The sequence below is a fragment of the Chelonia mydas genome, chromosome 10, assembly GCF_015237465.2.
Source record: "Chelonia mydas isolate rCheMyd1 chromosome 10, rCheMyd1.pri.v2, whole genome shotgun sequence".
NCBI lineage: Eukaryota > Metazoa > Chordata > Testudines > Cheloniidae > Chelonia > Chelonia mydas.
In genome coordinates this window covers 68,850,103-68,873,711 of record NC_051250.2, presented here as the reverse complement: position 1 = coordinate 68,873,711, position 23,609 = coordinate 68,850,103, and the positions used below count along the sequence as shown (strand labels likewise).

General features: G+C 49.2%; 2 protein-coding genes across 12 annotated transcripts in view; one reads left to right on the top strand and one right to left on the bottom strand.

Annotated features, from left to right (window-relative positions):
• FANCI (FA complementation group I) overlaps positions 1–1,195 on the top strand; it is a 39,979-nt gene extending 38,784 nt beyond the window's left edge. For all 8 annotated transcript variants that reach the window (XM_037911529.2, XM_037911530.2, XM_037911528.2 and 5 more), the window contains one exon: positions 215–1,195. In XM_037911529.2, the coding sequence (XP_037767457.1) occupies positions 215–280 (66 nt within the window). In that variant the 3' untranslated portion in view covers positions 281–1,195. The remainder of the gene's footprint in view (positions 1–214) is intronic.
• POLG (DNA polymerase gamma, catalytic subunit) lies at positions 168–23,609 on the bottom strand. Of its 4 annotated transcripts, none has more exons than XM_037911532.2 (23): positions 23,359–23,609; positions 21,115–21,769; positions 20,476–20,671; positions 19,065–19,232; positions 17,859–18,005; positions 17,234–17,313; positions 16,418–16,600; positions 15,669–15,820; positions 15,213–15,336; positions 13,916–14,140; positions 13,245–13,365; positions 11,975–12,052; positions 11,536–11,655; positions 10,710–10,870; positions 9,181–9,234; positions 8,655–8,772; positions 7,911–8,046; positions 7,507–7,753; positions 6,911–7,033; positions 6,014–6,182; positions 4,276–4,484; positions 2,261–2,421; positions 168–777 (listed from the first exon to the last, which is right to left on the bottom strand). In XM_037911532.2, exons 2-23 carry the CDS (start codon positions 21,705–21,707, stop codon positions 713–715), a joined length of 3,630 nt encoding a protein of 1,209 aa, XP_037767460.1. In that variant the 5' UTR covers positions 21,708–21,769; positions 23,359–23,609; the 3' UTR covers positions 168–712. The 4 variants fall into 4 exon arrangements, with proteins under 4 accessions (XP_037767460.1, XP_037767461.1, XP_037767462.1 ...); XM_037911533.2 differs by lacking the exon at positions 23,359–23,609 and adding an exon at positions 21,958–22,314; XM_037911534.2 differs by lacking the exon at positions 23,359–23,609 and adding an exon at positions 22,059–22,285.

Sequence of the window (23,609 nt, the reverse complement as noted above, 5' to 3'; positions counted from 1 at the left end):
CTCAGTCCAATTTCCAGATAAAACAAGCGTGCATTAATGGGGCTTCTAGCAGCATCTGTGTGAGGAACACTGGCCACGATGTGGAAAGAACAGAACTAGTTCTCATTCTGTGTGAGTGGTTTCTTGAAGTAGATAAACTGTTATTAGGTTAGAACCACATAAGCCTGTTTTTCAGTAGCATAACTCATGCTTTTATTGATATCCCCCTCCCCAGACTGTTGCAGCAGAACAGCCAGCTGAGAGCCAGGAACCCAAAAAGAAGAGACGACGAAAAAAATAGAGCTCCTGCCTTCTTGTCAGAGTAACACTCACCCAGCACAGCTTTTCTATTGCAGACTGTCAGCAATTCCCTGGACAACTGTACCTATAAAGAAATTGTTCTGGCAATGGTAAACAAGTACTCTCCCTCGGCTGCCTGAGCTATGCTGGCCCACTGATGCACAATCTGTGCAAGACCTTGTATTTTACAGCTAAAAGTTCAGCTTTGGGTAGGCTGTTTGGACACTGTTCTGGGAGCTGCCTTTGCCATTAGAATGTGCTGCTTCAATGGAGTCTTCTCCCTCAGCCAAGTCCCTTCTTCTTAGAGCAAGACAAGGATTTGTCAACTGGGCTGGTTCACTACCAGGAGCCCGTCCTTGCAAGGACCACAAGCATTGGCACTCCCTGCCAATAAGTTAACTGTTTGAGAGTCTTAGTCTGGTTGTCTCCAGCTCTATTTTCTTTTCTCCAGTGAGCCTTTGGTTATTTCAATAAGCTGATATATATCCAGAGCTTCACCTGAAAGACAGTTGTAAGCTGTTAAATTATTTCCACTTGGGCACTTTCTGAAAGCCCACAGCATAAAAGTGAGAGACCCCTGCCAACACCATGTTTTCCACTGTTTTGTTGCTTTAAAGGCCCTAATGCTCCCTCTGTGAATACAAGATCACTGCAGCTGTAGGCTGTAAAGATAGGAATAGAGAAGCCAACTATGGTGGCACAGTGAAAAAAGGAGCAGTTTATTAATATTCCTGTGGTTGGACTATAGTGTTCTCTTGTTTCTGCTGACTTTAGCTGTAATGCACTTGGCTGCTTTGATCCGTGGTCCTGGAGAGAAGCCAACGGAGGTTCCTACCACTAGGACTTGTTCACTTGTTGCGCCTTTCCTAAAATGCACTTTGGCTTAAGCTTTACCAATAAAGGTTGTTTAAAGAGGTATTGTGTGGCTTATTTAAAAGCCATGCATTGAACTATTCACATTTCCAACTGCCTACTCATCTATGCTGGTTCTTGAAAGAACAGTCTCACATTTCAGGAGGTATTTAAATAGCTGCTACTTAAGTTATTTGCATCAATTAAGATGTTTGTCAAGTGATGAGTAATTATCACTTTATCCTGAATTGGTGGGTACTAGTATGACATCAGCTTGAATTGTCTGCAGCTTTCTCAACAAGGCTGTGCTGTGCTAAGAACAGTCAATGGGAGAAAGACGAAAGCACTAGAGTCTTAAGATGTGTTTACACTGGAGCTGGAGGTGTAATTTTCAGGTCAAGTGTACATACCCCCCCACACTAGCTCACAAGCTAGAGCACTAAATAGAAATGAGGGTGCAGGTAGCAGGATGGGCTAGTCACACTGAGTATAGTCATCTGAGACCTAAGGTATGTACTTGATTGGCTAGCCTCTTATGGTGCTTTGGCTCCATTTCTATTTTTAGCATGCTAGCTTGATCAGAGATAGCATGGGTATGTCTACTCAACCTACAATCTACATCTCCAGCTCCAATGTGGACATACGTGTAGGGGTGACAAAGGGACAGCAAGCGAGAGGAGTTTGCACAATGTTACTGCAAACCCATCACCCAGCAGGGAGGTGGCAGTCCTCTAGGACTTGCCCCAGAATTTACACACACAACAGGCTTTAGCTGGGAGTTCCACATCGTGCCATTGGATTGGAAATGCAGGCTGGCCTTGGTGCTGAGAAAGGAACATCCTAACAGATGGTACAAGCAAATACGTGGTCATTTTCAGTGTGCATGGTGTTTGTACAGAGCCAGGCATCTGCCTTATGGGAATCTGTGCTTTGTTTTTTTACAGTAGGTAGTTTGTACCTATCAGGTGACTGTGACAGAGCAATGCTCAATCAAAGCTCCTGGCTGAACACAGCTCTGAGACAGCATTTAGAAGCAGGTGCTGCTACTTACATATGGGAGATTAGCTGTTCATGCTTCAATAAGCTATAATCTGCTTCTCACTCCTATCTTGTGTGAGATGATACTTACCTAGTGGGATGCCATATCTCCTCTCCAGACCACTTGGATTTGATGGAGTTACACAATCCATGGTCACCTCCTTCCTTAAACACAGGTCAATATCCACAGCACTGAAAAAAGCCACTGACTGAGGCAGATCCTGTAGGCCTAGCTTGTAGGCAAACATGCACCTGAAAGAGTAAGAGTCACTGCATGTAAATACTTAATCCTTAGGAGAGTCTTTCCCTTCTCATGGTGGGCAGCTGATTCAAGCTCTGTTGCAGGAGCTACCCTCAGACCTGCAAGTGGGCCAATTAGTGCTTTGTCACAGCTCTTCACTATATCCACCACCACTTTGAGATCATGGGAAAGATCTTTACTCAGACGCAGGGGCCAGGACCCTTTATCCTCAGATTGCCCTGGCAGGTGGGAGACTCATCAAGGCAGGCTTATTCTACTAGCAACCACCACAAGGCAATTGCTGGGTGGTACAGCTGGTTTGCCAAGAGCTTTCCTTCAGTGCTGACACTCCCAGTGGCTGTAGAGCTGGTTCTATCAGGCTTTAAAAGGTAGCAAGGATCTTGATTTGACAGTTAGCAACAAGCTTGGTACCCTCTAAACAGACAGAGGAGAACTTCTGCTTTAATCAAGCCTAGTCCTGCCTGCAGCAATAATAGCGTCAAAGAACGTTAGTGGGTTGTTAAAGATTATTTTGCATCCTATTTGCACAGCACTTTAACTACACAGTAACAGGATTTTGGTATTGCTGAAGAGGAGGTGGGAGGAAGAGAGCCAAGGTATGTTCAGTTTCCCTTCTAAGAAGGGAAGAACCCAGACACTTAACTCCAGTTAATCCTCCGAGAGAGAGAGAGAGTGAGTGTGTGAGATTTTCCCACTGTGAAGTCCACTGCCACCAATGGATGGTGCAAAACCATGGGTGCCAAGGCATGAGCACCACATGGGCACAGAGATGCTCTGTTTACTGGCATACTTAACTAGATGCAAGAGCAAGCAGCTCTGCTTTAGTCTTTCACTGTAACAGTGCTGGGATGTGTTGATAAGGGGACTCATGTAAAGTTATTACCTCAAAACTAATTTTTAAACTACAGATTAAAAACCATGTGGGTTTGAATCACTAGAGCTGCCTCACTGCTGTGACCACAGTGCAGCCACATAATGGAAAGCTACTAGTAGCAGGACCCAGGCACCAGGAAGGAGGCACTTCTGCTGTGGCAGTACAGGGCTTTAACGTGCACGTGTGCTAGGAGCGGCATAGGAGCATTTTCTGGCACAGCAGCGTTGCAGGTACTGACATACATTCCTGCCCCTGCTAGGAGAGCCATGAAGCTGAACTGCTCTGCATTCAGTTATATAAGGGAAGATTTTTGACACACACACAAGCCTTCAAGATTTGGAACTTTAAAAGCAATTAGGTTCTAGTTCAATTCCCACCCAAGGGCTGTTGGGCCTGTGTGAAATTGGTGTGTGTGTGGGGGGAGGGGGGGGGGTATTCACATCAAAAACCCTAGTACCCCAATTTGCCTCTGTTAGCAGAGTGGTTAAGGACTGACTGCTACAGAGCCTGATTGCCCCTCTCACTTTATAATAGGTTTCAGAGTAGCAGCCGTGTTAGTCTGTATTCGCAAAAAGAAAAGGAGGACTTGTGGCACCTTAGAGACTAACCAATTTATTTGAGCATAAGCTTTTGTGAGCTACAGCTCACTTCATCGGATGCACTTTATAGATCTCTGTTTAGATCAGGAGTGAGGCCCACAAGAAGGGGGAAGCTTTATCTGTAATTGCCTGTGTTAGCCTGGGTGGTGAATGAAAAGGAACTCAGTCTCTGGTGCTGCTAACTTGACTCTTTCGGCCAACTCCACATTCACTAAGGACAAAACATCTCTTAAGTGATGGACTGTTTCTTAACTTTCCTACCATACCAACACTTTCCGCCTACTCTGTCCCATCAGGAAGCACATGCCCTGCAGTTTTGCCCCTATGAAACAGCATGGTTGGAATGCTGCTGAGTTTTTTAGAGACTTTACCGTGTTAGGAGGTTGGTGATCTGCAGGGCTAGGGCTGCCCGGTAGCGATCTTCACCCTGGACCAGGTAGCGCACCTCATCATGAATGCTGATGCAAAAGCGCCCATCAATGTTGAATTCTTCAAAGAGCCATTTCATGGACACCAGCATTAGGTGCAAGTAATCTACAGCTGAGCTCTGCACCACCCAATTCACTCTGCTGGTTACAAACTGGAGGAAACACAAACCAGAAGCTAGAAGGGTTCCAGAACAGATTCCTAGAGCAGGCACATTCCCTGGGGAAGTCTGTTCTCGTGGGGTCACACGATAGGAACAGTTGGTGATAACAAGCCTGAAAGGGTTGTGTTGCTAGGGCAGTGTTTGACTATACAAAATCCCATTAAAAAAAACAAACCCAAAACCCCAAGCACACCCACTGGAGAGAAACAGAACTTTGCTGGCAGAACCTGTGCAAGACATCTATATAGCAGTTGAACATAATTACAGAAGGGCACTGTAATAGAATGATAGGATACAACAGCAACAACTTTTGTTACTTCCTAGATGCTAACCAACCCTCACTATACAATTACCCTTTTATAGGAGCATGTTCCCAGCATGCTTTTCGGGGGGGTGTTGACCCTTTAAATCTAGCAGAAGGTAGCAGCCTCACCCCTGAAGGAGCCATTTACAACTAGTTACTGCAGCTGTCTACTTGCTGGTGAGTATGCTGAACTCCTGTTATGTTCTCTCTTATTCCTGAGGATATGACACATTCTCACAGGCCTCTATGGTGTCAATGGGTTCAGCAGGCACAACTCCCACTCACAAGGCCCTGGGGTTTAGTTGTTTCACCAGGACTGGGGCTCATCCCCAGTACTGATGCTGCAGAGTAGTACTAGGTGCACGTTGCACTTTTGAAGATGCCATCCTTCACATGAGACTTAAACCTACCCCTTTACAGGCTGTTCTGGGGGGAAATGAAAATGCCTGTGGCCGTTTCTAGAAAGCACTGGGGCTAATCCCATTGTCTTGACCATATTCCTTCCCACAAGGGAAGTGGCTGCAATGTTGCAGACTCTGAACTGCCGCTGTTGCATTTGACTACAGAGGCCCTAAATTACTAGGGCCCAGTTCTGCCTACACACCTGTGTGACTTCCTTGACATCAGTGGTGCAAGTAAAGGCAGGTTAGACCCCCTTGTCTACCCCATAGCTGCAGAGACACCTGGGGTATGACAGGCACTGTAAGAACCTAGCTTTGATTCAGTCTGTAACTCAGCTTCTGACAATTGATTCAAGAGCATATGCTGAGTATGGGGGGGGGGGGGCGGGGGAGTGTTTATCCTAAAAGTTAAATGTTTTCTTTGCTGTAACACAACTTTCAAGCAAAGCTGCTGTGCATCATTGTCTGCCACAGGGCAGCACTACTGAGAACTACAGCAGCACCAAAACGTATACGGGTTGAGCACCAATAAACTTGTGGTTCTACAGGATGATCCAAACTGTTCCCAATCCAGGGCAGTATTGGTAACTAGCCAGCAGTCCCATGGCCACTCGCACTTTGAACAGAATAGAGCAGGATGCAGTGACTTAACTCCTACAAAGTTAGCCTGTCCGGACTCCAGTTCCCAGCACGGTAACATGGAGTGTGGCTAGCTAGGCGTGCCGAGGCCATCTCATTCAAACTGACAATCACCGAAAGCAAGAGTTCTGCAGGGCCAAGTCAGAGCTGGGGGTCAGGCTAGGGTTTGCTCTTACCTCGCCCTTGACCGCAGGTGGCTCCAGGGCTCTGCTGATGCAGCAGCCCAGCACAGGGGTTCTCGGTGAGGCAGACATAGCAATGCTTTCCAGCTTGTTGAACATTTCTGACTCAGTCCCTCCAGCCCACACACGCTGGCATACCACATCCCACTTTTTCCTGTGCGACCTGCGGTGTGGGGAATAAAAGTGTCACTACATCTTCCCCCAGGAACCTGTCACAGAACAGTCTCTGCAGAGGCACTGGGGTCAGAGCTGTCATGAAAGTCACTATGGATAATAAGGGGCTCAGCTGCACTAGCTTTTCACTTCTGCAGACTTAGGGTTATGACACATCAGCAGACTGGCAGGAAGGGAAGCCCCTAACTAAAGGAGCAGGAGATTCTGCGGAAGAAACGTGTCAGCAGAGCTACATGGAGGTTCTGAGCTGGAAAACCAGGGATGCTGCAGGTCAGGACGAGGTGCATTGCTGAGTTGTGGGGACAGACGGGAGGCGGAAAGACCAGGATTGCAATAGCAGGGAATGTTGCAGATTAGGCTTAAAGTGCATTGGCGGAGGCTGGTGGGGAAATCTGACCAAAGCCTGACTATTTCATGGCTGTCTCTTTCCTTGCACAAAAGCTAAAATTGCCCTTGGCCTCCAATTTCATTTGATTGAGAGAGCTATTGACTTGCCCGATTCTCTAAAACATTACTGATGAAAATGGTTTCCCGCCTTTGCTGTTGACTTGCGTCTTTCACCAGCATCCTCTTTCTGGACATAGGACTCCTGTGTGTACCAGCTCTCCTTTCCCCTTGTTACTGGCACAGCACACATCCAAGGGCTTGCGCATCCCATTTCCCACCCCCACTACCTTTCAGACAAACGGAGGCTCTTCTCGAGCTTTGCTCCCTCACCTCTTCGTGGTTTCTCTCCGTATCCTTCGCACGTCCTGCCAAGACACAGAACCGTCCTCTGCCCTCTCCACTGGTAAGCCCAGCTCTCTCACTAGCCACTCCCCTTCCTCAGAAAGGTGATACCTAGAAAATAGGAACCAGTAGAGATAAACAGCATCTTGAGATATCCTGGAGTTTCAGGAACAAGATTCATGGTTATAGAACTGAGCAAGCCAGCTCAGAGGCTTCAAATTAATTAACTCTTGATTGGCAAAAAGCATGAGCTCCAGATTCAGGACACTTAGGCCAGGACTGTAAGAGAGCCCAGCAGCCTGCAATGTGCTCTACCTTCACCTCATTACAAGGGATTTGTCTATGTCAGAGACAGACACAGTTTCATCTCAGGCAGCTCCATAGGAGCAGCCAACCTACCAAAGGACCCTTCTGGTCCAAATCCCAGGAGGAATGACCCAGCTGGAGACAGACTGAGCTAACAGTGTGGCAAGTTTCTGGCCAACTCCTTCAACAGTGGACACAACAATGCCACTGACAGATCACACTCCCCACAGTTTTCTACATCAAAGCTTTGCTAAGTTAAACGACAAGGCAGCACTCACCGCCGGATCCCCTTGGTGACTGCATACATCTGCCGAGCCTTCTCAGCTGCCTGCTGCTGCGTCAGCCGGTGGTTAAACTGCATAAGCAGGCGCTCTGCGAAGGGCTGGCCTGCCCCATAGATGCGCCCGTAGTTGAAGACTTTGGCATGCTCCCGGCTGATCCCCACTGTAGAGGCCGTCTTGCTGTGCAGGTCTGTGGCGTTGCTCTTCTTCCCCTGCAGAGTCATCCAGCCAAATGCAGTACAGCCTGGGGTGCAGGAGAGAGGAGGTTAATGAAGACAGGAAACGGGTCTGAGTCAGACCTCACAGCATCACCATGGCAATGCTACATCCTGGCCCAGCATCCTAACTGCAGTCCATGTCACATGATTGCAGGGCGGTGCTGCTCCAGCTGAACCTCTCACCATGCATGCCAGCAAAATGAGCCTCCCCGAGGACAGCAGCTATCCAGAGCTCCTGGGAATCCACATCTGCTCCAACAAGGTAGTAGCCCGGAGGGACCTGGACCATGGCTTTAAGCTCGCTGCCTACCCGGTCAGCCTGCGGACATAGATTGATGCCACTTTGAGCACGTCCTCCTACACCTCCCTTCCCCATACCATTGCCAGGCTAAACACAACTTTTCTCCAGTGGCTGTCTGGCCTCTGCATCCTGCTTTCCTGGAAGATCGTATCATGTGGTGTTAACAGCACACAGCTCTTCCAGTACAGAAATGTCAGCCAGAGACACTCTTGACAAGGGGAATCCAGGCAAGGAGACCAGCTACTGCCTTGCTCCACTCTTACCCGCATTCCTTTGTAAGGCCCTCTGCATCCCAGATGGAGTCTAGAAGATCTCCACTGATTCTAACTCCCTTTTCATTGAGGTCTTGCTCTCAGCCCTTGAGCTTCTGGATCTCATCAGCCCTAGGTTACTAGGCCAACTCATGTCAGCGAGGCAAGAGGGCAAAGGATTATAGAACCAGCCTCTGAGATCTACAAAGTTCACACCCAATCCAAGACATACCCCCGCTCTCCCAAGTCTGATTTCTAATCCAGGACAATTGTCGCTAGCTTGAGATATCCTGCCCTGTATGGCAGGAGAAATCCCACACCACTGTGCTCCACAAATAATCCCTCTCCAGAACACTAAAAGAGATAGTTCTGTACCCGGGCATTGCTGGCAGTCAGCCAGGTGGGTTCCACAGCCCGACGAGTGATGGTCCCTGCTGTTATCACCTGCGGCAGGATGGCTCCATAATTACTCTCCTCGTCATAGTCCGGATGTCTGGAATAGAAGTGGAGTGTCACTGCCTGCCCACTGGAGAGCAGTAGGAATGAAGAAGGCCTGGCTCTGGCTTTTCCCACACTGAGAACTCAGTAACTGAAAGGGACTTCCCAGTGGCTGTAGCCCAGAAAGATCCATCACATGGGACTGCATTTCTAAAGTCCTTTTATGATCCCATCTTGGAGTCTGATTGCTGAGCTAGTTCCATGGTCAACACAGGCCAGAGAGTTGAGACTGATGGGAGGAAGTAGGGAAACTAGGAAAGAGACTATTCCTCTTGTACTGCCCCAATTCTGACCCCCTTAAGGATTCAGGTTCCCATAGCCTCAGAAAAAGAAAGGTCCAGTAGTCAAAGGTCAGATTTAACTGAACAGAGGCCACTGACCTGTATGGCATTTCCTCACATACCTAGTTACTGATCGAGGCAGCTCCCCTTTCTTCAGCCACACAACCAGCTGGGAGCTGTCGAAACAAGAACACATGAGGCCAGGGCCCCAGTGAGACAGACTGTGAAGAGAAAGGCCATGAACAGCAGCTGAGGCAGGAAAACCCCTGAAGGGAAGATCTCACCCTGGATCTTCAATTCTATTTGGGGAACCCAGTCTCTCTCCCCCACCCGCAAGTTTGCATCCCCTTTTCTCAGGTTCTTTCCTTCAGCTGCTCAAGGCCCACACACTAGAGCTGAGCATACTGTCTCCACGGTGCTTCTAGCCCTTGCCATGCCAGCATGTGCCGAGGGCAAGGCAATTTTAACGATCAGTTAAGCAGGTTTTGGGTACTTTTGACTGCCAAAAGATTTAGTTTGTGGGAGATCTGTCCTCTTGCTTGGGTTGAAGCAGCACATTCTGGCACTGCCTACACTCCTACAGCCCAGTTAGTACCCATTCCCATTAACAATGGCTGCTGCTCACTATGGAGGAGTAAAAAGGTGCCACCAATGGGCAGAGTGATCAGGAGCCACTCAGACATTTGCCGTTTTCCCACCTCTAACTGAATGCTACATGGAAAAAATGCTTTAAACGGAGGGGTGAAAACTTCAGCTTAATCCAGACCATGGGGCAAAATCATTCATTCACAGGATGGGACATTGAGGCTGTGATAAGAGATGGGGCTTCATCCCTCAGACCTGCTTTCCTCCCTCAGATCCTGCATCTCCAGTACCACAGCTCAGATTAGCCCCCTGTAATGTGGTCAGGCAGATACAACCCCACACAGCAAACTGTCAGGAAACAGACAGTGATATTTAACATGGGAGGAGCTCCCTGTCCAAAAACAGCAGTGGTCAAGGGGCATGTTACAATTTTGCTACGAGGAGTTAGTAGCAAATCTACCAGACCCCCCAATGTGTGCATTTACCTGCCTGACTCCTGGAAGTGCTAACAGTGGGGGCAAATGTACTCTCAGACTATTACAGATCTACAGTCCTTCTGCAGCACTAATGTCTAATCCCCCCACCTCAGTCCCTAGGAATCCTAGTGGAGAGTTTGTCCATATTAGATATAGCTGGGCCTTGACGTTCCCCTGACCCTTACCCATAGGAGCACCTGTTGAACTGCCATTGCATTCCTTGGGAGTTGAAGACACTTGCCCCTCCAGCCCCAGATCCACAGCACTAGGATTCTTGACCCAGTCTGCTTGCTCATTGTTTAAGCTCCCTTCCTGCTCTCACCCATTAGAGTTTCATTTGGGCTCTTTGCCTAATCCTTTTTTTTTCTTAGGCATGCAAAGTTTGTGCCACGGATCAGCCTCTTTAGAGGCCTTCAGGGCTCTTTCCCTTATCAGCTCTAATGCTCCTCCAGTGCCTCAGCATACAGAGGTGCACTACACCACAGTTCCTGTGCAAATCCCTCTATCATTGGTCACTCCGCAGCAGATCCCCCATGGGTGGGGACTTCGCAGTTTAACTGGGGGAGGAGGGGAATTAGTGTCTATCTCACCTGATTCGCTTGTGAGCGTTCCTCCAGAACGAGATCATTTTGTTAATTTCAAGGGCCCTCGTCCCGTCAGTGCCCCCAGTGCCGGCCCGTAGGGTGCCATCCTCCATCCTGGGCAAAAAATCCTTGGCAAAAGGGCTTCCAACGTTGTTGTCATTCCCATCCTTTAACAGCAAAAGAAAGGAAGTTGGCTTGGCTCTGTGCATTGGGCAGTTATTATTATTAACTAGAAATGAAGCCCTGGTCACTTCCCTGCCCCATTCCACATCTTTACAAGCACGTCCTTAACACCAGCCCTGCCATGAGCTGCTGACCAGGGCAGGTGGCTACATCAAAGCAGTGGAGGCTGAAGAAGGAGCGCAAATGCATTCAGCAGACAGGAACTGGGAGGCTAATCCAGCTGAAGGTATACAATCCTGAGTGGGAGGAGCGAAAGTGAGGAGCCATAGAGGGAGGAGGGGAGGGGAAGGGAGGGGAGATGAGAGCAGAGAGGATGAAGAAGAAGAGACTGTGCAAAGCCTTGAAGGATAAAGTGAGGAGCTGGGACTTGGTCCAGTTAGGCCAGTAAAGGGCTTTAGGGAGGCTGAGTTCAGTCTCATCTGAAACCCGAGGTATGTACTTGATGTGCATTTCAGTGGGGAACTGTTCAGTACACCCCAGGATTTAGCATGAGGACAGCAAGAGCATAGTTGGGTCAGTGCAGGGGGAATGGTCTCCAGATATGTCACTCGCTCCCCCTTTGGAGCCAGCCATGGGTCTCAAACGCCATGCCCTGCACTCCACGGAGGGCTCAGCAACAAACAAGAAGCATTCTATGGACTCCACTCACCTTATGAGGCAGCCTGAAGAACCAGCAGCCAGGGATGTTGATATCATTGTAAGGGCCATTGCCATGGTGATATATAGGCTGGCTCTCCGCACACTCCAGTTCCAGGTAAGCAGTCTCTCCCTGAAACCATCCAGCATGAGACACTTGCTAAACTTAGAGCCAGAAGAAGGAAAAGCCTCAGGGGTGGGGGAAGCACCTAGTTAATGATAGTGCCAACTCAACTACACAAGCACCGGGAAATAAAAGCTTGACTCCTCACACACTACAATGGAGACATCCATTGGACTCCTGAGAGCAGCATCCTAAAGGGACCTTGCTATGGACGGAACTGCTCCTCGTCAGCCATGCAGGAGCTTGGGTCCTCTTGTTCTGCTTGGAGCAGCACCTGTGCAGTGAATCCCAGTTAGCTGACACACTCCCAGTAGGACGTTCCACTTACCTGTCTGGGCCCTTTAGCTGTTCTGTCTGATTCAGCTTCCAGATCAGTATCCATCTCCAACCGGCTCAGCTCCTCCACCTGAAGGATGACAGAAGGATCAGAGAGCTTCTTAGTATGTTCTTTGGCTTCCTAGACAGCTCTTCCAGGAACCTCTTATAGAATGTGGCTGCTGTTCTCCAGCACCATTGTTGGGCCCACAGCTCTCCAGCTTCCTCATTTTTAAAGTGAGTTGTGTGTTGGTGAAAGGTGTCAGCTTGATATCTAAGAAGACTTTAGGCATCTGTTTATCCTTGAAACAGGTACAGACTAGGAGGCAGCAGGGCAATAATGTGCAGTAATGACCTGGAGAGACCACCCTGGGGCAAATGGGGAATTCAGGCTCCATAGCTATTAGTCTCTGGCCTCTCTGCCGAGACTCTCAGCAAGGAGGCCAGTTCTTTTCACACAGGCTGCTGAAGAGCCATCAGAGGACAATAACTCAGTCACTTATCACTGTGCTGGATTTGAATCAGCAGCAGGGATGAAAGAGGCTCTCTACCCCATTCCCATCCAAGCCGGCCAGTCCCCTTTCTTACATCACTTTAATTGGATATAAGCACAAAAGTGTTTAACGAGCAAGAACACAGCTGTGCAGAACAGGATGGGGGCTTAGTGAACGTCTGTGAGAAGAGGGCCTCTGGGCTCCAAAATGGGATTCTCTGTTCCAGGCTACAAGAAATTCTCTTGCTTCTCACTACTTCAGACCCTCCCTTCTTTCCCTCAACCCTCTCTGAAATGACTTCTCAGTTGCTCCAAGTCACAGGCTGTTAAGATTTGGCATTAACAAGTCTCTGAGAAGGGTAGCCACCTGGCCAGACTTTTAGTAGCTGAAAACCAGAGGGACTATGGGAGTGAAGAGGTCAGATGTTGGTTCAGTGGAGTTGAACTGAACTCGGTATTTTTTAATGTTCTGTTAATATATTAGAAAAAATAATAAAAAGCAAGATTCCTTTCAGGGAAATTACCATTGAAAGCAACCCCTGTGTGAATCAGTTAAGGCTAATCAAGAAAGCCAGCCACAGGGAAAATGATCGAGGAACCCAGGGGGATAGTTGGTTTGTTTGAAGGTGCCGGTTCATTTGCAGGGTAGGAGCCAAAGGCAGTTGGGCCCTCTCTTCTCACTCAAACAGGTGGACGTCCGTCACGCTTTTCCAGGGGGAACAGGTGCCTTGGACAAGTTTTCTGAGCCTCTACTCCCTTCATCCCTCAGTTCCAGCAAACCCAGCTTTACCTGTTGCCAGATAGTGCTGTTGTCTGTTAACATGAGCTCCTCTTCAAGGCAGGTGTTCAGTGAGCCAGGCTGCTCATTCCCTCTCTCCTTACAATGCTCCTTATACAGATGCTCAATAACTCTAGAGGGAGAAGGCAAACGAGAGATGAATGGTACTCAGGAACCTGTGTCTTTGGGAGCAGAGACAGGTTTCATATCGAGCATCTGAAGTGGAATTTATTACCACCACAAGCAGCACCCTAGGACAGAGAGTTACCAGGCTCCACAAGGACATCTGTTCAGATAAAAAGATGAAAATAAGGGCAACGTACCCCCCAGCATCCCTCAGAAGGAGAGGCCAAGATTCCCAGCCAAACACTGCTTAGCCAGAGAGGTTTTTTCTCTAATAGGAAGGGAGAAAAGCACAGGCTTCTGTTCAGGGAGGAATAGATGCATCTTTAATGCCCTCAGGTTACTGCCCTGTTTGATTGACAAGCAGTTTGAGACTTTGGAGCTCTGGATTAATTTGCTGGCCTTCTTCCCAGAACCTCACTCCCCAAAACTGTTCAGCAAATAATCACTAAAGATCAGAAGTCTTAGCAACATGGGACTCTCTTCCAGCTTGGTGAATACAGTAGCTTTACTGCTGACATCTCCTTAGATAGCGCATCCCATCTCTCTCACTCTCCTACCTGTGTGGGCAGGATGGCTCTTCTGTCTCTGAGAGATCCTTTGGCAAATTGTCCTTCCTCCCTGGCACCAAGTAGCCCCAGCCATGCTTCTCAGAGTAATGCAGTGGGAAACCATCCCAGGTTAGTCTCATTAGCTTTGGTGTCACTCTCATCTGAAGGCTCATGAGACTGGGACCTGGCACCCAATCTGGATCATTCAGGCGTGGGCAGAGTTTACGGTACCATCTAGAGACCCAAGACAGTAACAATTAGGTTGGGGAGAAAAGCTTCAAAAGCAGTTCAAAGTTTCCTCCCCATCTACTTCCTGGTTAACAAGGCAACATGAGAAATTCCCTTCACTATTAATATTTCGAGGTGGTCCATCCTATTTCATCTCTTTTAGCCTAGGACAGCACATCTGTCGGGCTCACTTAGTTGATCACATCCAGTGAATGATCAATGGGACCATCAACAAATGCGAGACCATCTGAGTGGAACTCTCCCATCAAAAGGAAACATTAAGTGGCTGTCTCCTACCTACATGTTCAAGCACACACTTTCCAAGTGCTGCATGTCTAAGGGACAGGGGAATGATTTTGCCATCTGTCTGGAGAAGCTTGAATATTTTTTCTGTCTCTTTGGGACAAAGGATTGCAGTGGAGTATAAGAAATCTTGGGAGTATGGGGATTTCTCTTCCTCTTCTGGGAAGAGCACATGCTCCAGCTCAGGAACCCATTCTCAAGAACTGCCAGCCTTGAGAGGCAGTTTCAGGTTTTCTTTGGGCATACAACAATGTATATGTTGAGTATATCTTCAACCCCAGATAGCAGGGCTGTGGGGTAGCTGCAATGCTTCCAACATGCAGGAGGGTCCATCTTCTCTAGAAGATGGAGGCAATTTAAATTTCCACATTGGCTCAGCACAGGCCACTTTGAGCAGAACACTTAAATGTGCCCAATTCTTAGTGGTGGCTTCCGGAGACGATCTCCTGTCTATGGAGAGCTAAACTGGGACCAACTAATCTCACAACAGCCAGAGTGTAACCCTGGCCTCTGAAGCAAAAGGTACATACTTCATCCACTCAGTTTCCAGGCTCTCCACTTCATCTACTCTTCTACCACCTGTTAGACATTTAATGCTCATCGACAAATGCATTTAGAAAGGACTGGACAGCTGGAATACCCTGGCCCCATGGGCAGGAAGAGGAGCTCAGATAACACATCCATAGATTCATAATAGCAGCTGGAAATGTTTCCATCTACAAACCGAAGTCACCATTAGGTGGTGAGTTATGCAAATCCCTTTTGAATGACTCACCCCGGGTGGCCTGGCAGGTGCTGGGTTCTCTTTGGTAGCAAACTGATAGTCTCCTTCAGACGCTCCAGGAAGGCCCAGCTCTCAGGGACTCTCAGCTCTTCCTCTTCACTGGGGGGACCAGGATCTGATTTTGTAATAAACGTAACCTCAGCAAGAGATGTTCTCTCTGCACCCACTTGGGAATGCAGCATGATGAGAAACAGTGCCCTTTCCGACAGCGCACTCTAATACATGATTCAATGTTTGCTCAGCTGTTTCTGTTCCTCCTTTTCTAGAAAGTTACACTGACTATGCCTCTACTTGACAGTTGGACTTTCCCATTGGTTCAGATTTGCCACTGCTTAGACTCTGTGCTACATGTCTTTCCTGCAACCTCATTAGAACTTAGAGATAGTTGGTATTAAACTTGTTTTCCACCCTCACCTCCCCACCACATGCACGCATCAAGAGCGCTACCTTCCTGCCACTCTAGGGCAGACGGTTTTTCCACCACTTTGGCTGGCTCGCTGTTTACATCTTCATTTTTCTTCCTTACTGTTTTCTTCTTCTTCTGCTTAAATTCCTGTAGGTCCCATTCCAGGTCCCATAGCCAGGGGTCATCCTTATACCTGCATGGCAGAACAACATTATATGTAGCTTGTTTTGGCTTTGCGTTTCTACATTCTGCCTGATCTAGACTCTGCCGACGTCCTGAATTCTGACACCTGGTTCCAGTTTACTTTACCAGGGACGAGGAGGGATACACACAGACCTAATTTTTGACTATTTTCCCTGTGAAGCATTAGCTTGAGAGTTATGAACAGAATAAAAGCAGTGGACAGCAGCAATGCCAGCTTCTTGCATACTACCCTTTGCCAACATGCCTCGCCCAGATTGAACAGTCAGAAATCCAGTCTCCATTGAATCTTCAGCCTCTACAGAGGCTGCTAACCAGCTGGTGCCAATTCTAAAGATAGTTTCTGAGCTGTGAACACTTGTCTGCTAGGGATTGGATTGAGGGTCAGCCCTTATGAATATGGGGACAGATCTGGCGATCAACAATCTCCTTAGCCATCTAAACACACTATTGTCGTATCAGTGCTAAGTAAATTCCTTTGCAGTTTTTAAATGAAAAATGCTTTCTCTCCCTGTACTAAGTGCCAGGATCTAAGCCCTTTCCTCCTTTGCATTTCCCCCTGCCATGATGCTCATGACCCAGCTGGTACCTCTCTTCATAAAGCAGCTGACAGGCATCGTTGGCCAGGTTCATCAGGGATTTCTTCATCTCTTTCTGCAGCTCCTCATAGGTGTCCTGAGTCTCATCCAAGTACCTCTCCCAGTTCTGATTGACAGGCAGGTAAGAAACGCCCATTTCCAGCATCCCTGCAAAGGTCACAGGATGTGGGCATCTACAGCACAAATACATATGGTATTAAGCACAACCCAGAAGGTATTTGGCCTGTAAGCACTAGACTATTCTACAACTAAAGATACAAAATCTGTAACTTCAGCTCTATTTCCACTTAGGAGTTTCCCAACCTCAGGCTACTGCCCTGAACTGTCTATGGCTTTTGCCCTCCTACACCGGCAATTACTGAAGGCCTTAATACGAATCTGTATGTAGGGCAAGCAGAAGAAAGTCGATTTCACCAACAAGATCCCTCAGTCCCATCCATGAGAGCTTCATTACAGGATCCCTCTCATTAAGAGCTGCCCTTTTTAGCTGAGTGTGAAATTATGATGCTTATTCCTTCTAGCCAGGAGAGAGGGATCAGGGTCCCCACGCAATGGGGCTCTGTGCAGCCCCAGAGTTTTGGCACCCATCTGCCATTGCAACTTTCCACAACATAAAGAACTTGGATGCTGATCGCCAAGCTGGAAATGAGTTTACCCCACATCTCCAAGAGGATCAAACTCAGGTCCTCAGCATGACTGCATAAGACTGCAGCAACTGTGCCAAATTCCCTGTATCTGTGGCCAGATTTTCATGGCTCCGTGCAACAGTTAATTTTTGTGTTGGCTGAGGTCAAACTCCTTCTCACCTCTCCATGAAGAGTGGCAGCTGCTTCTGGAACACTTCATGAGTGGCTTGGACATCAAGGGCACAGTACTTCATCAGTTCCTTTGGGGCAGAAACAGGCAACAAGTAGGAAGATTAGACTGTGTGTATAGAGCATAGTGCAATGAACTGGTCGAGCCAAGGGGCGCGATAACCTAGTGTCATTGTGACTGTCATCCAGTTATACTAAATACCTCCACAACACAGTTTTCTACCCCTTCCTCACAAACTTCCCCTCAGGTCTCTCCCTGGGAAAGAAATCTCAGTAGTCTGGGTCAGAGGCATGCAAATCTTAGTCAACCAATGGCCATATTGGCAATGTACTGGGAGACAGAGACGTGCACCAACTTTGCAAGAAAAAGGACCCAATTGTAACTGCCCTGATCATTAGTATGGAGATGCTGCCCGTGGAGACTACTAACAGTAGCACAAAGTGCTCCATCTTTCCTGGGGATGCTTTGTATGTATCCAAAAGCCACTACAAGGAAATGGAAAACATGCTGCTAGAAAATGTTATTCCTGCTGAGAGTTTTGTTTTTATAATTAAAGAAATCCCCCAGGCCTGGCTCCTCCTCCCCTGGCCTCTCCCAGAAGCTGCTCACCCTTACCTGGAAGTTCTGTCTGATGTCACTCATGCTCCCCTTGACAAACAGTTCACGGGCCTCTTTCTCCAGCGGCTCACCCCCAACGTACAGGTCATGCACGTCTGCAAGGTTGTTAATACTGCTGATGTTCACCCAGTCCCATGAGCCAATCTGTAAAGAGACAGGCCAGCTCAGGGCAGGAAAAGAACTGGCAGCTAACTAATATATCTAAAGTACAGTTATGATAAGAAAACAGACTATATACAAATTATTATTTGTATTACTATAGTGTCTAGGAACCCTAGTCATGTACCAGGATCTCAGAGTGCTACGCACTGTGCAAACTCACAACAACAGATAGTCTCTGTATAATCTAAGGTTTTTGTAGGCATCATGGCAAAGGAGAGTTTTGGAAGGGGATTTGGAGGAGGATAATGAGGTAGCTTTGCAGATGTTTACAGGTAGCTCCTTCTGAGCAATAAGGGGTAGCATGGGAGAAGACACAAAGGTGCTTGTTTGAAAATTTAGCAAATGGGCACTGGAGGCAGGAGTTGATATCTCAATAATGAATGAGAGAAGATAGGTAGGGTAGGGATAAGTTGTGAAGGGCCTTGAAAGTGAAATGTTTGATGCAATAGAGAAGGGGGATCCAATGGAGGGATGATACGGTCACAGTGACAGGCGAGGACAATAATCTTTGCAGCAGTATTCTGAACAGATATGAGTGGGGCAAGATTGTTTTTGTCAAGGTAAAAGGGCACTCCCTTATTCCACAGACTTGCTCCTCCTGTGTTTGCAAGTCAAAGCTACTGGGTTTATTGTCACCGACCACTTCCTACTCCTTTGAAGCTACAGGAGTGCAAGATGGCTCCACTGTGCCTTATGCACTAGGTCACCAGCAGAGTTCTGACTGCAGTCCCTTTCTACCTCTTATATCATCACATGTAATAAAGAGCCTAGCTCAGTTTTTAGACCCCAACTGGAGTTTACAGAGATGGCCAGTAACAGCACAATATAAAACATTTATTACAGACTCTTCTCCTTCAGACAATGCAATGGAGCCGTCCACTAAACCATTCCTTTGGGAAGGCCAGAGCTAGGTCCATTGTGGAGGGGAAGGAAGGGGGAGGCTTTTAAATGCTAAGGAAACAAAGTGAAGGACAACAAGCAGTTAGGCTCTATAGCACTAGTTAGTGATGCACAAATTTCCTCAGTGATTCTCCTACTCACTGCAGGCCCTTCAGTTTTGCTGCGTGTTTTCTTCATGTGCTGTTTGACCTGCTGCAATCCCTTCCTCTTGCCATGCTTAGCAGCCATCCAGAGGCTGCGCTGAAATCCCGTCAGCCCTGAGATGGCCATGTGCATGCTCATGGTGTCCAGGAAACGCATTCGGGAGCCCTAAAATGCACAGCATGTTAGGGGTTCTCAAAGTTCTTTGCACTGTGACCCACTTCTGACAACAAAAATTACTACACAACCCGAGGAGGGGACCAAAGCCCGAGCCCCACCGCCCTGGGTGGGAGGCCAAAACCAAAGCCCAAGGGCTTCAGCCCCAGGCGTAACCTGAGCCCTGCCACACAGGGTTGAAGCCTTTGGGCTTCAGCTTTGGCCCTGGGGCTTCGGCCCTGGGCACTGGGGCTTCGGCCCTGGTTGACCCACAGTTTGAGAACTGCTGGGTTTGAGAACAGGCAGTCAAGGAGCAACTGCCTTTTTCACAATTCATGGACTCAGGCTTCTCAAGAATGGAGCTAGGGGGATGGTGGGGAGGCAGTCCGGTGACTGAGCTGCTAGTGTTCTGTACACACAGGCAATCAACTGGAACTTGACTTTAAGACTCAATATCTTGCTCTTCTTCGTGCTGAACTGACAAAATCTGACACCCAGATTGGACAGCTTGCCCTGAAATCAATCACACAGATCCAAGCCCTTGTACAACTCTGGCAGCAATGGGAGTGCTTGTTCCTTCTGTGTTCTAAAGGCTCCTTGGGTCAGAAATGAAAGAATCCAGGCCTGTGCTATGGCAGTAAACCAAGATGCTACCAAAATGTCTTGCTTTGTTCCACTTCTTACAAGCTATTTTTGTCGCAGATCTTGGACTACTGAAGTCCAGGTCATCTGCCAGCTCTGGTCTTCATGACTTTCCTGATGCTAAGCACAATGTCTCTATACTTTGGCTCACAGGGAAAGGAAACTGAAAAGCACCAAGAGGGAGACTGCTCCTCTGTAGCACTTTATAGTTGAGAATCTCAAAGCAATTCACAACCCTTAATGGAACAAAGTTCACAATCCCTCCCATGAGGTGTGGAAGTGATGTTATTCCTATCTTACAGTTAACTAAGGCACAAAACCTGACCTTCAAAATTAGGTGAGTGCAATTACACTTACAAAAGCATGCGTAATTTGTGTATAATTACAACTGCAGATGCAGATCAGGTAAGCGTACATGCAAGTGGCTGGTTAAATGTAACTAGCAGTAACTGCCCTAGCAAATTAACTTTGTAAAATAAATTATACATTTAACTAATTTACTGTATACACTCAATTTTGAAAATCAGGTCCTAAGTGGCTTTCCTCAAACCCATGCACAGAGCCAAGGAGAAAGCAGGTGGATGAAATGGACATAAATTAGGAAAGTACTTACTTGGATCAAGTACTGCTCTTTAATGTGTGCTCGATCAAAGGCGACATTGTGACCCACCACCAATCTCTCTGTCCAGTCCTGTTTGGCGAGACAGCTTGAGTTCAGAGCAGTTTCTAGTGGGATAAAGTCAGCCAGAGTCAGCTGGCTGGACCAGGTATAGCGTTCTTCTAGCAGCCGCTTACTGCACCAGGAGTACCTGGAAAGGAACCACGTTATATTCTGGATTACTTAAAATTGTGAAGACTGATTCCCCTCTGCTAGTCTTAGTAGAAGGACTAAGGAGGGATGAGCCAAATTCCTCTTCCCCCCCAGAATTTGACTTTTCAAGCAGGGCTGAGCTACACTGGCAGGAAGCAGCGTAGGGAAGTTTGCACGGCTGCTGCCCAAGTTTTACCTGTTCATGCACCAAGGCTCTGAAACCAGCACTGAATTCACTAACTAAATCGAACTGGAATTTCACATAGGCTTTAGAACTGGCCTATGTCCCATAGCTACAGCTCCATGGGACCATTTACTCCATTGTGCTAAATACTTGGTCTGATAGGGAGAAGCTCAGCTCTGCTGCTCCTCCATCCATGTCCACTGTGGTAACAGTTAGTATTGTGGCTTCTCTTGTATATTACAGTTATCACATCTTACCAGGCACTTGGAGAAACAGCCACTGCCAGTGTTGGGCAACGGCCTTCTGCCATGCACACTTCAACATCAAATACCAAGGCTCGTTCTTCAGGGAAGTCTACAGCCTTCCTCTCACCATTGGGTCCATACTGTGTCCAACCAACTTCCCAAGCCCACTGTGAGGGCATGGGGGGCACCTCACAGTGGAGCAGCTGATTAGCAGTTTCCAAGTAAGGAAGGCTCTGCTTCTGCGCCAGAATTCGGAAGTGCTCATCAAGATCGCTCCCATACATGCGGGGCAGCTGCAGCTCCACATCAGGGAGCGTGTCTGTCTCTTTGCCCCACAGGTCATGCTTCTGCAGATGTTCCACACTCCTCTTGATGTCAGCATCTGAGTACTGCACCTGAGCACCCCGGAAAATCTGCTCGTGAAGAACCTTGGACAGCATCTGGATGTTTAGTGGGTTCATTCGCCGTTGACTGGTACCAGAATCTTGCATAACCTCCTCTTGCACCGGGCGACTGGCAGAAGAACCTGAGGCACATCTCCGCTGCCTGGCTCTCAGTGATGGAAACAGATGTGCTATTGACTTCCTCCAGAGCAAATGTGTCATCTTCAAAAAACTTTAGTAACATGGAGAACGGGCAAGAGTCTGCCCTTTTTGGTGGGACAGGTCTGCAAAGAGAAGTCCAACAGAAGGACTGAAATTCAGCATAATTCATTTGAGGCTCCCCTCTCGTCTCCCTCCCAAAGAACCTGAGCACTTGCAACCACCACGAGCGACACTGGAGCAGAACCAGCGTGGGCAGTTTAAGAAAAAACCCTCCAGTGTAGACAAGGCTATAACGTGATACTGCAACTACCTGCATCTGATGAAGTGAGCTGTAGCTCACGAAAGCTTATGCTCAAATAAATTGGTTAGTCTCTAAGGTGCAACAAGTACTCCTTTTCTTTTTGCAACTACCTGGCTTATCCCATTCCAGAAGCTCACTCCACCCTACCATGGATCAACGAAACCCCATGCATCCCATCACAAAGCTCCTCCCCTTTGGCTTTTCCCTACCATCCATGGGACCGTCCCTACCCTGCAGGGATCTCTCTGCCAATCTCCTCTCCCAGAACCACAACGGGTCTCAGCTTCCCCTCAAACCCGCCCTTACATGTCTCAGCCTCCCCTTCTGCAAAGGGGAACTCCCTTCATCCCCCAGGGTCTCCCCCCCATTCCCTATAGTCTCAGCGTCACCCCCCCCAGCCTCCCGCTATTCCCCTCACCCCTCCCCCAGCCTCCCTATGGGTCTCACCCCCCTCCATGGGTCTCAGCCTCACCCCCCCATTCCCCTCACCGCCTCCCTCTGGGTCTCATTCCCCCCATTCCCCTCACCCCCCCATGGGTCTGAGCCTCCCCCCCCCATTCCCCTCACCGCCTCCCTCTGGGTCTCATCCCCCCCATTCCCCTCACCCCCCCCCATGGGTCTCAGCCTCCCCCCCTCATTCCCCTCACCGCCTCCCTCTGGGTCTCATCCCCCCCATTCCCCTCACCCCCCCCATGGGTCTCACCCCCCCCATGGGTCTCAGCCTCCCCCCCTCATTCCCCTCACCCCCCCCATGGGTCTCAGCCTCCCCCCCCATTCCCCTCACCGCCTCCCTCTGGGTCTCATGCCCCCCATTCCCCTCACCCCCCCCCATGGGTCTCACCCCCCCCATGGGTCTCAGCCTCCCCCCCCCATTCCCCTCACCGCCTCCCTCTGGGTCTCATTCCCCCCATTCCCCTCACCCCCCCATGGGTCTGAGCCTCCCCCCCCCCATTCCCCTCACCGCCTCCCTCTGGGTCTCATCCCCCCCATTCCCCTCACCCCCCCCCATGGGTCTCAGCCTCCCCCCCTCATTCCCCTCACCGCCTCCCTCTGGGTCTCATGCCCCCCATTCCCCTCACCCCCCCCCCCATGGGTCTCACCCCCCCCATGGGTCTCAGCCTCCCCCCCTCATTCCCCTCACCCCCCCCATGGGTCTCAGCCTCCCCCCCCATTCCCCTCACCCCCCCCATGGGTCTCAGCCTCCCCCCCCATTCCCCTCACCGCCTCCCTCTGGGTCTCATGCCCCCCATTCCCCTCACCCCCCCCATGGGTCTCAGCCTCCCCCCCCATTCCCCTCACCGCCTCCCTCTGGGTCTCATCCCCCCCATTCCCCTCACCCCCCCCCCGGGTCTCAGCCACCCTCCCCCGGACCCCGCATAGTTCTCAGCCTGCGGGGGTGGCTCCCCCCACCCGCTGGCTCCGCCGCTCGGGGCTGCTCGGCCCGGCCCGCAGGGGTGGCGCAGCGCCGGGGCAGTTGCCGCTGGCCGCTTTCCGAGCCGAGTCTCAAGGCTATGGCCAAGCAGGGGGTGGTACCCGAATGGACCAACCCACACCGCCGGGCGCTCTTTCCGGGTGTCCGGCTCTCTCTCTTCCCCCTATCCTCGGCGTGGATGGAATCATCCACAGCGACCAGGCCGCATGCTCAGCTTCCTATGGCTGTC